The following is a 12625-nucleotide window of genomic DNA, read 5'->3' as shown; positions in this document are numbered from 1 at the left end:
ATTAGGCAGATATAGAAACAAGGGCTGCTTAATACAGTCAGCAAGTACAGGCTGAAGTGCTTGTATTTTGACCTAGTTTTTAATATTTACATTTTTCCTGGTTCCTAATCCTCCATTCCTGAAGTTGGTGACACATTCTGGAATACAGTTCAATGGGGGTTGCCAGCATCCAAGTTTATATGTTGACTTAAATTGCAAGTTCAGCACTTTCAGTTATGAGATATTTCATATGTCCTTGCCCAAGAGTTTCCAAATGTATATTCTAGCAAGGGTTACTGGGGAGCAACCAAGAACAGAAATTCTGGCTGTCTTAATTTTCTAGTTGTAAGATCTCAGGCAAGCCTAGGACAAGAATAAGCCATTTAACCCATCTCCCACTTTCAGTCGACTAACTCAGCTAGTATTGCTGAAAAGAGACATTTTGTCAGGACAGTCACAAGAATACTAATGTCACCAGTTAATGGTGACTGACAGTTAACTGCCAAAGCATTGTTTGAAATTTAAACCAGGCAGTTTGACTCTGGTCAAGCCATTGCCCTGAGGAATGAACCAACAAATGGCTATCACTTATTTTGTTTAGCTGAAACAGGAACAATGTGTGTGCACATGTTCTTTCTCCATGCTGCTTAGTTTAAATTTCAAACAATGCTTTGGCAGTATACTGCCCTTAGCGTAGTAAATGTCCTAAGGGACTTCACTGGAGCGTGATGAAAACAAAATTTGACACCAAGCCACATAAAGAGACATTAGGACAGGTAATGAGAGGCAGAGAGTTTTAGAGATGGGATATCAGAGCTCAAGGCCCTGGCAGATGAAGGCACAGCCACTGATGGTGCAGCAGTGAAGATCAGCATTCTATATTGCAACTCAACCAACCTTCAGATCCATGAGCTGCACCATTGGAGATTTGCTAATCAGCCTGCTTACCTATCAAGCTGAGTCTCATGGTCTGCCTTGTAAATTAGCTGCTTAGTTCTCACTTTGAATTCTGACTGTCACCCCAACTCAGCTCAATCCTTTAATTCTCGAGCATAACCTGTCTGTAAAGATGTATTTGTCTCCTGTTTTCCAGGTAGAGGAACTACACCCAAGATATTCCAAAGCTAATTGTGTATATATAACAAAGGTGGGTACCACGTTTTCCTTGTCCCTTAGAAATATCATGTGCAGTTCTGTTTATAAACTCAAAACCATCGTGTTCAAAGTTGTTTAAGGTCCATTTCTGCAAATTCTTTTGTTTTACCTTCAGTGTTACAGAGAACTTGGACAAACCAACAATGCACAAATGTGGTGTGACATGGCAGCATCCTTTCCCAACAATACAGAGGTATTTAAAATGTAATCTGTGCTTAACATTGTTTACGATGCACCTCCCCAGCAATTCCGTGAATTTCTCCTGTGAATAGCTGAGTCTGACCTCTGCCTGGGCTGAGGTGGGTAGCACTAAGGGCGTTATAATGGCTTCAGTAACCTTATACTGGGAAGGGAAAAATGTCCAAGATTTGTTTCCTAACGATAATTGAATAGCTGTCATTAGAATTATGCATTTGTGGATAGTAAACAACAAGACCTGGCTTGGCCGTAACATCACCTGCCTCCTGTGGCAGCCTTCCGTCTCGTAAGACAATGGTTTGCGCCATGGTAGTCTACTCTGTGTTAAGCATTGCCTGGTGTGGCTCAGGAGCCCCATTCTGACATGGCAGTCCCTGCTGCATTTCCAACAGAGGAAGACAGTGGGCTGAGAAGGTGCACAATTCTCTAGCCTCTATTTTCTCTTGGCCGTCTTCTCAGCCAACTGAGCTTTTAGTTTCTGCTCGCTTCTTTAGATGCCCTTCCAAGCAGTCAGCCTCCAGAGGTCACAGCCATCAGCGACTGTCTCTCAGTTGTCACTGTTGATGCCCGCCATCTTCATACCTCGCTTGCAGGTCACCACCGCTGAGGAGCGCACTGAGGACGCAGGCTTGGTCGGCTTGCAGTTTGGTGTTCTCAGTCAGGTTGCTATTGTTCCACACTCTCTTACTCAGCTTGGACATAAAAGCTGCAGCTTTTTGGATGCATGTGTTAACTTCAGCATCAAGTGAGAGATTGCTGATGATTGTGGAGCTTGATATGTGAAGCTATTGCCAATGTCCAGTGTCACACTGTCAAAGCTGATAGATGGTGGTACGGCAACGTCCTGTACCATGACCTTTGTCTTCCTGATACTTACAGGTGTGAGAGAGCATCCATTTGTCACTACAGGTGTTTCTCAGTATGGAATGTTAGTGTGCCATTGCCAACATGGAGCAACTCTTTAATGAGGACTTGGTTCTCAGGCATGTAAGGCTGAACAGCTTTCCATCAGTTCTGCTATGTAAGTAGATATCCTCTGTAGATGATATGAAGGCATATGATAGCAGCAAAGAGAAGAATATGCTAAAGAGTGTCAGTGCCAGAACACAACTTTGTTTGAACCAACTGTGGATCTCAAAGGGTTCTAATGTTGCATTGTCATAGCTGACCTTACCCTCACGTTGTCATGGAAAGAGGAGATCACATTGAGCAGCTTTGGTGGGTAGCCAATTGTCTCCAACAGCTTAAATAGACCACCTCTGTTCACATGGTCGAAAGCCTTGGTGAGATTGATGAAGGCAATATATAATGGTCTCCTTTTTTCATGGCATTTCTCTTGCAGCTACTGGAGTGAGAAGATCAGATCAATTATAGATTCCAGTCTGAAACCACACTGGGATTTGGGATAAATGCGTTCAGCCAAGATATGCAGTTTGACAAGGGTAACACAGGCAAATACTTTTCCCATGAAGCTTAGCATGGAAATGCCTCAACTGTTGTTGCAATCGCTGCGGTTGTCTTTGTTCTTTTACAGGTTCATAGTATTTACATCCTGCGTATGGTTCACTAATGTTCTTTAGGGAAGGAAATCTGCCATCCTTACCTGGCCGGGCCTACATGTGACTCCAGACAACAGCAACGTGATTGACTCCTAACTGCCCTCTGAAATGGCCTAGCAGATATGTCAAACCGCTATAAAGTCTAAAAGGAATGAAACTGGAGGGACCACCTGGCATCTACCTAGGCACCAGAAATGACAATAGCGCACTCAGTCGACCTTGAAAATCCCTCCTTGCTAACATCTGGGGGCCTGTGCCAAAATTAGGAGAGCTGTCCCACAGACTAGTCAAGCTACAGCCTGACATAGCCATACACACAGAATCACACCTTACAGTTAATGCCATTAGCATTACTGGGTATGTCCTGTCCCACCTACAGGACAGATCCACCAGAGTTGGCGGCACAGTGGTATACAGTCGGTGGGGTTGGGGTGGCAGGGGGGTGGTGTGGTTGGGTAGGGGAATTACCCCGGAGTCCTCATCATCGACTCTGGACCCCATGAAGTTACATGGCATCAGGTCAAACATGGACAAGGAAACCTCCTACTGGTTACCACCCACCAACATCACCCCCGCCCACCTCTCAGCTGATGAATCAGTACACCTCCATGTTGAACACTGCTTGGAGCAAACACTGAGGGTGTCAAGGGCATAGAATGCACTGTGGATGGGGGACTTCAATGTCCATCACCAAGAGTGGCTCAATAGCACCATGAATGAGCTGGTCGAATCCTAAAGGACATATCTTTAGACTAGGTCTGCGGCAGTGGTGAGGGAACCAACAAGAAGGGAAAACCTACTTGACCTCTTCCTCACCAACCTAGATGTCGCAGATGCATCTGTCCATGATAGTATTGGTAGGAGTGAATACCACACAGTCCTTGTGGAGATGAAGTCCTTTCTTCACAGTGAGGATACTCTCCATTGTGTTGTTGGCACTACCACCATGCCAAATGGGATAGATTTCAAACAGATCTAGCAGCTCAAAACTGGGCATTCGTGAGGCGCTGTGGGCATTCAGCAGCAGCAGTATTGTATGCAACCACAATCTGTAACCTCATGGCCCAGCATATCCCCCACTGTGCCATTACCTGCAAGCCGGCGGATCAACGCTGATTCAATGAAGTGCAGAAAGGCGTGCCAGGAGCAACACCAGACATACCTAAAAAATGAGGTATGAACCTGGTGAAGTAACAACATCGGACTACTTGCATGCCAAACAGCAGAAACAGTATGCGATAGACAGAGCTAAGTGATCCCACACCGAACAGATAGAATCTAAGTTCTGCAGTCCTGAGACATCCAGTTGTGAATGGTGGTGGTCAATTAAACAACTAACTAGAGGAAGAGGCTCCACAAATATCCCCATCCTCATTGATGGGTGAGCCCAGTACATCAAGATATGGCTGAAGCATTTGCAACAGTCTTCAGCCAGAAGTGACAAATGGATGATCTATCTCGGCCTCCTTCTGAGGCTCCCAGCATTTCAGATGCCAGTCTTCAGCCAATTCTATTCACTCCACCCGATATCAGGAAATGGCTGAAGGCACTGGGGATACTGCAAAGGCTGTAGGCCATGACAACCTCTGGCAATAGTACTGAAGACTTGTGCTCCAGAACTAGCCCTACCCCTAGCCAAACTGTTCCAGCACAGCTACAACAAATGCATCCACCCAGCAATGTGAAAAATTGCCCGGGTATGTTCTGTCCAATAGAAGCAAGTCAAATCCAACCCAGCCAATTACTGCCCCATCAGTCTACTCTCGATCATCATTATTCCCTTTGAGATCCTGCTTGCTGATTTCTTTCCTAGCTCCCTAAACTCTTTCCACCTATGTCATTGATACCGAAATGGAGCGTGACTGCTGGCTGTTCACACTCCCATTTCAGAGTGCTCTGCAGCTGCTCAGTGAAGTCCTTAACCTTGACCACCAGAAAGGCAATGTATCATCCTGGGTACATCAGCAAGTCCATGAGCTTTCTGCACTTTTTGTTGGAGGTGAGGATTTAGGGGGAAAGTGAGAGGGTGAAGAAGGTACTCCCTCCAATCCAGCAACTACCACATAGGCCAGTTGAAGACGAGAAGTTACAATGCCCGATCACACAGCAACCGCAGAGACTCAGGCTTCCTTTAACCAGTTTTATTCAAGCATATGCAAGGGAGCCGCAATCATTCCTAAGAATGAAGACCCAGCTCCCAGATTGATTACATTTCATTACTTTTGTACTTTTTCTTATCACAATACATTTGAGTACATCCAGTCGATAACCGACACACTGGTCTCATGCTAACTCTATCCTATTGCGTATATAAACATGTGATTTTGCTAACCAATTATTCTAAAGGTGGTATACATAATTATATTATGCAATCCAAATTAAAACACGTACGCAAAGACCTTGGTTCTCACAGCTCAAGACTGTGTTTCATCAAAGCCCCCTCTTTGTCTATTGTATGACCTCCCATATGTAAGCTAAAACCACCTGCCCCTTCCCTATGTGAGAGGGAGTGCACTTAATCTATTTTATGTCCTGCTTGTGTCTTCAGCCTGACTCTCAAGGCTGTGCAATGTTCATTTGGTAATCGTCAACTCTTAATATGCTTAGCAGCCATTTCTGCCTGGAGATTTTAAGTGTTTTTCAGTAAATTCTTAGTGTTCTCTTTTAGCATTTTTAATTTTCCCCTAACAGAGGGGTTTACTAAGACAGTTGCTGGTAGAGAAAAGGAGCTTGTGTTTATCTTTTCATCCCAAGATAATCCTGGAAAAGTGAGCAGTTTTGGCTTTTCCATACTAGAATGTCCCAGCTTGATTTTTACTGTATGAAAGCCGCCAAAGTCCCAGAGGACCATAGGCTGCTCTGTCATCTGATAGACAGACGACTGGTGGTGAGGGTCACCATGCCTCAGGTGAGGGGCGAGGTTGAGAAGGCAGAGCCTTCATGGTGACCTCAGCCAGTACAGGAATTGAACCCGTTGCTGCTGGCGTCACTCTGCATCACAAACCAGCCAACTGAGCTAACCGACCCCCAGCTTGATTTCTGTTGTGTAATGAGTTAGTTTATCTCAGTCAGGTGGCTGTGGAACATCACAACAGATTTCATTGCTTCTGGGTTAGAAAGGGGGTAAAACAGCAAAATTACCCATTTCTAATTACTGTCCATTGAATCTTAATGGGACATGTGCATTTTAAGAAAATAATCTGAGTTGCATAAGATACTTCCCACAGTTCAAAACACTAGCAACATTTGGTTCACTGTGCAAAATTATCACCTTGGCAAGGCTTTGGACTGACATATAAGAGCACAACGTAGTGAGAGTCAGCAACTTCAGGAGAGGAGCAGGACAAAAATTGGAGGGGAAAACTGGCTTGCCGGAATAAAGATTATGTCTATTCTGGGAATATGCTAGTGACCACAACAAAGAAATAAAATTCACACAATTAATTTTTAAAAAGGAAACACAGTGAACAATATGCCATATAGTATACCATAACCATGTTTATTATTTGACAGCTATTAGAAAATAGGCTGTGCTTGTGCACCATTCTGAAGGACATTTTCACAGTGGCTTAGTTCCCTGTCCTCAGGGGAATGGCTATGAGCAGTTGAATTAAAAAGTGCTTATTATCTGTAATAAGGAAATGAGCACCTTTTTAATCCTACTGTTTGTATCTTAATTTCTCCATGGCTGAAAACAAGGACCAACACAAGGTTACTTACGTTCTGCTTGTCCTCAGCATCGTTTGTTTTGGCCAACTGGTTGTAGGTGGCGGAAGTCCATCGCTAACACCAGTAATAACAAATGTTCATTCACACCTGACTGAAACAGGACTCTATGTGGGTGTGCAGTGAAAAAGGTGAATATGAAGTATATGACAAAATTGCCTGACATATTAGCCTAGGGATATTTTGGTACAATGTTTGAAGGGTTACATGTATAATTTCTTCAATTTGAAATATAGATTTTAGGGATTAACCCATGTTGTGTGGAGGAAACATTGATTTGGTGAATGAGGGTCTTTTTGTTCTTCAGGGAATAATTGACCATTTTAGAAGTACATGACAATACTTTTGTGCTAACTTGCAAAAGCTGACTCATCCATCCTTTTTTATGGTATTAAAATAACCAAATATTGTAAATTGCTACAAATTTACAATGCTATGTACAAAATAAAGGATAGGTAATTGAGATATATTTATCTCTGTGATCTGAAACAGATGTGTATATATAAAAATGCATTGATGGAAAGAAATAGCTTGAACTTTGTTATTATGCCCACATGGGTAACAATTGGAAAATGGGTATCAATCTCATTATTATGACACAACTGATGATAAAGGCTGAGTTGTTCAAATCCCAGAGGGAAATTTGAAACAACTGTCATAACCCATTTCTTCAATTTGTATGTTTCGAGATACAGGGTTTGAATTCAGTAGTAATAAGATCACCGAGTCTCAAGAGGGTTTTTATAAAACTAAATTAAACATTTATTAATAGAAGAAAGATTGTAAACACATACATATGTCTACAAAATTACCACTAGTAACTACAAAAATCTCCTGATTAATCTCTCAGTTACACCCCCATTAAGGCAACAATAAATCTCATAGATTTAAAAAGACATCTGGCAAAGCACAACCTGGACAGTTGCATCCAAATTGTGTTTCTTTCAGCTCTGGGTCCTTGCAGACAGCAGCTTGAGGCTTCTCACACTTGTTGAATCTTAAAATGCCTCTACCTTACACAGAACCTCCTTTCTCCTTTATACATATTTTCCTCTTTGAATGTAAAGTTTCCATTGTATCACTAGGCCTTTAACTTCACCTCTTCTAACAATAACATCCTTTCATCCTACCAATTTTATTAGTAAGCAGAAAAAAATAAACATATTGCTTGGCATCTTCCAGCTAGGTGCTCGATTTCACCCATTCTTTTGAATGGTTTATTTAAAAATGCAAATTGCCCCCTTGACAACCATGTTTCTAAATTTCCCCAAGTTTATCTAATTACCATTTCAAAACTAGTACTTTCTATACATCAAAGCATCTAGACCAGCTGGCTTTAATCCAATTAAGATACACACACATAGACACAGACTCCACTAGAAATCCATTTTAAAATAATTTCCAGTAACATTATTATATCTTCTTGACAATAACAGTTCACTATTTAAAGATTTTTAACAGTATTCATGAGGGAGGTCATTTGGCCAATCTCAGCTCATCCATCCAGAATAAAGAAAATCTTCTGTTGCTCTTTTCACATGATCTTGTCAAATTTGGAATAGGTCTGTGGTTCCACTTCCCCTACTTGATCCAAAAGGCAAGCTGTTGATCAGTCCTTGTGTGATTCTTTCTGACTTCATTCCGAAATTTCTTTTTATTAGTTTTAATTGGTGCACCATTTATTCTATTTTATTGCCACTCCTTGAAGTAGTACTCAAGATTAACCATATCTATGCTATCTAATAGCTTGTAAACTTCTGTAAACTGCTCTCTGTTACCTGCTTTCGAGATTAAAGAATTTTACTAGTATTCCCACATAACTGAATTATTTTGCTCCAGGGTTTAACCTAATTGCTATTTCCTGCATTGTCTTCATTACTTCAATATTTCACTTATGTTTTATTAAAAAAAACTGAAGCTTAAGGTGCAATCTGAGCAGAATGCTGCTTGAACTCGACATCTTCTGATTAATCAACTGACCTAGAAATATAATTAATCATTATTATAGTTAACCATTCTGCACACTTCAGTGGGAAAACTCTCCACTGCTTGGAGTCATACCTAGCACAAAGGAAGATGGTTGTAGTTGTTGGAGATCAGTCAGCTCAGGTCCAGGACATCACTGCAGGAGTTCTTCAGGGTAGTGTCCTAGGCCCAACCATTTCAGCTGCTTCATCAATGACCTTCCTTCCATCATAAGGTCAGAAGTGGGCATATTCACTGATGACAATGTTCAGCATCATTCATGACTCCTCAGATACTGAAACAGTCCATGTACAAATGCAGCAACACCTGGACAGTATCAGGCTTGGGCTGACAAGTAGCAAGTAACATTCATGCCACACAAGTGTCAGGCAATGACCATCTCCAGCAAGAGAGAATCTAACCATTGCTCCTTGACGTTCAGTGGCATTACCATCACTTAATCCCCCAGTATCAACATCCTGGGGGAGGGGGGGGTTTACCATTGACCAGAAACTGAACTGGACTAGCTATATAAATACAGTGGCTACAAGAGCAAGTCAGAGGCTAGGGATCGTGCGAAGAGTAACTCACGTCCTGAGCCCCCAAAGCCTGTCCACTATCTACAAAGCACAAGTCAGGAGTGAGATGGAATACTCCCCACTTGCCTGGATGAGTGCAGCTCCCACACCACTCAAGAAGCTTGACACCGTCCAGGACAAAGCAGCCCACTTGATTGGCACCCCACCCACAAACATTCACTCTTTCCACCACTGACGCACAGTAACAGCAGTGTGAACCATCTACTAGATGCACTGCAGGAATTCATCAAGGCTCCTTAGATAGCATCTTCCAAACCCACAACCACTACCATCTAGAAGGACAATGGCAGCAGATAGATTGGAAACACCACCACCTGGAAGCTCCCCTCCAAGTCACTCACCATTTTGACTTGGAAATATATCGCCGTTCTTTCACTGCAGCTGGGTCAAAATCCTGGAACTCCCTCCCTAACAGCACTGTGGGTGTACCTACACCACATGGACTGCAGCGGTTCAAGAAGGTAGCTTACCACCACCTGCTCAAGGGCAATCAGGGATGGGCAATAAATGCTGGCCCAGCCAGTGAAGCTCACATCCCCTGAATGAATTAAAAAAACAATTATTTTTGTTTCACTGATTTCATGTCATGCTGAACCTATCCCCCAAATCCCTTTCCACTTTACGTTTAGCTATTTCTAGACCACTCAGACAATGTGTCATTCAAAGAATATTGCTGAAACTTTTGAAAATTTCAGGTGAATCTTTCAAGAAAATTGACATATCCATTCATGGTCTTTCCTCCCTCAGGATTATCCTCCAGGTTTGGTTGCTCACACACAAACGTTCGGCTCCCCTGACTCTAGGTTATTCCCTCTGCTTCATTTTTAAAAATTATTTTACAGGACAGCTGGTTAAGCAATCATTTTTGCTGCTCATCCCTAATTGCCCTTGAGAAGGCAATGGTGAGACCCCTTCTTGAACCGCTGCAATCCGTGTGCTGTAGGCACACCCGCAGTGCTGTTAATGGCGATATACTTCCAAGCCAACAAAAACAGAAAATGCTGGAAAAACGCAGCAGGTCTAAAGCATCTGTGGAGAGAAAAAGAACATTGAACATTTCGAGTCCTTATGACTCATCTTCAGAGCTCGTTGAAACCATTGCTGATTGTCGTAAAAACCCATCTGCTTCACTAATGCCTTTAGGGAAGGAAATCAACCGTCCTTACCTGGTCCCGCCTACACATGACTCTAGATCCACAATAATGTGGTTGCCTCTTAAATACCCTTGTGCCCGCTGAACAAGGGCAATTAGGGATGGGCAATAAACGCTGGCCTAGCCAGTGATGCCTACATCCCGTGAACGAATAATTTTTAAAAACAGCTGAGGATTAGTTGGACAGCACACACAACTAATGAGGAAGTTTTGAGGAAAGCAGGCACACGAGAAACTTTTGCAAATGATCACCAAGAGACAACTACAGTTCCTTGGGTGCGTACTTAGGAGAGAGAAACTAGAACATTTAGTGATGATTGGCAAAATTGAGGGCAGCAGAGCAAAAAGGAGGAAATACACCAACAGCTTAAGAAGCACTGAGGTACAAGATTTGAGAACACCACTAAGATGTTGGCCTTTATCAAAGATCATGAAAGTTGGAGAGCCATGACTGCTGATGTTGCGAAACATGGCAACTGAAGAAGAAGCAGTTAGAGACATCTTCCTGTATATGAGGACCATGACAAAAATAATTATTGCTATATAAAAATATGCCAGTTTAAAATGGAGTATTGATTAAATATTCTTATGGGTATTTTCCTTTCCTCTCTACAGGAACCAGAAATTCAGGAAGAATTAGAAAACCTGCTCTCTCTCCTCAAGCAATAAGCTTCATTTCTTTACTTCCAGTTATGAAAATGATTTAAATATTTGAATGCACTCATGATTGGATAACTATACTGTAATATTACCTTGAGAAAAGGAGCATGACAAATGGGTTAATGGGTTATATTGAGAATAAGCACCAAGAAACATTTCTGACATTTGCTGAAATTTTGCTTCACTAAATTAATTTACTGAATCATGTTGACTTCAAAGATTCTAAGTTAACCTGGTTAAGATTGTTAACATTGAAAATATCTACAGTATGGAAATGCACATTTTTAAAAAAATATATGATGGGCCATATCAGCAAATATAGTTTTTTAAGTAGATTTATTGTCACTAAAATGTCTGTAAAGTCCAGGAAATGTGCAGAAATGTACAGAAACCACTACATGCATCTTTTATCAAAAACATTGGGTATTCCGGAGGCAGTACAAGTGACTCGAAACATTAACATTCTTTTGCTTTTTTTTACTTTTTATGGGAAGATTAACTTAAATTTATCAACATACACAATGGATTTTCAAATGAATTGCATTTCATTAAATGCTGTATTTAAACAAGCTGATCAGTTTTTCCAAAGATTAATAAAATATAAAAATCAGTGCATTGCACATGAAGTTTCTCTTTTCTATGCTACAACAATAAATATGACTATTTCTATATTCGAGAGGGTTAAAACAAATTTGTCACGAATTGGAAAGGTTCCTTTTTTAGATCTTTCTATCCGCTGCTCAAAAAAAGTGATAGCAGGGAATGAGGAGATATATATTGTAAATGAGAAGCCAACTTCATGAAATGGTATCTAAGGGGATGAAAAATTTATTTTTGAGTTTTCATCCATACTTATGAATGCATCAAAAAGTGAATAAGTGCATCTGAGGACCTTTATTTTAAAAGAAACATCCATAGAACTCACATTGTCTCTAACATTTTGAAGAAAAGAGATTAGAATTTTCCTGACTTCCAATTACCTCCTACAGCTACAAACATATATCTATTGAGCCTCGTGGATCTTGGTGCTTCAGCCACTTCCTACTATTAAATATCTTTACCCAATGAGAATAGTGATCTCCATGTAAACATTGTGCTGCACAGATGCAGTCAGCAGCAGATGAAGACTGCAATTCTACTTGACTGTGCTCCCCAAATAACCATCGAACAGGAATTACTGGATAAGGATCAGCAGCTCCTTAGTAATGACACTGTCAGCACACTATTTGAATCTCAGTATGATTTTGGGTTTCCCAGAATTGCATTAAGTGTGGTAGCGGGCAGGTAAAAGTTCTACCTGCCGATGAAAATGGCGGGCTTTCATGCCGTATCTTCCCAAGCCAGCCTCATTATATATTGACTCCCGCGAAACACGCCATTTCCTTGTCAGGCAGGCTCTCATTCGCCTGCTCGGCATCACTCCACTGTTGCATCACACCGGCCACCATCTTTAAAAGGCAGCCGCCAGCAAAGCGCTTATCGCCACCAACTCACCACCACTGCCTGGAAGACATGGCCAGCAAAGGCAAAAAGACTGCAGTCCCCTGCTTCAATGACAGGTCCCTCGAGCGACTGCTGGATGCCATGGAGGCCGGCCGGGATGTGCTCTACCCCCACTCTGGCTGCAGGAA

The 12625-nt window shown here is 41.9% G+C and overlaps 2 protein-coding genes across 3 annotated transcripts in view; one reads left to right on the top strand and one right to left on the bottom strand.

Moving 5' to 3' along the window:
• Window positions 1–11196, top strand: part of rmdn2 (regulator of microtubule dynamics 2) — a 159195-nt gene extending 147999 nt beyond the window's left edge. For both annotated transcript variants that reach the window (XM_078542680.1, XM_078542679.1), the window contains exons 8-10: window positions 1073–1126; window positions 1250–1327; window positions 10950–11196. In XM_078542680.1, the coding sequence (XP_078398806.1) occupies window positions 1073–1126; window positions 1250–1327; window positions 10950–11003 (186 nt within the window). In that variant the 3' untranslated portion in view covers window positions 11004–11196. The remainder of the gene's footprint in view (window positions 1–1072; window positions 1127–1249; window positions 1328–10949) is intronic.
• cyp1b1 (cytochrome P450, family 1, subfamily B, polypeptide 1) overlaps window positions 1–12625 on the bottom strand; it is a 171640-nt gene that overhangs the window by 52741 nt on the left and 106274 nt on the right. The window lies entirely within an intron of this gene.

The sequence above is a fragment of the Cetorhinus maximus genome, chromosome 5, assembly GCF_964194155.1.
Source record: "Cetorhinus maximus chromosome 5, sCetMax3.hap1.1, whole genome shotgun sequence".
Taxonomy (NCBI): domain Eukaryota; kingdom Metazoa; phylum Chordata; class Chondrichthyes; order Lamniformes; family Cetorhinidae; genus Cetorhinus; species Cetorhinus maximus.
The sequence above is the reverse complement of the archived record's forward strand: the minus strand, read 5'-3'. Positions and strand labels throughout refer to the sequence as shown.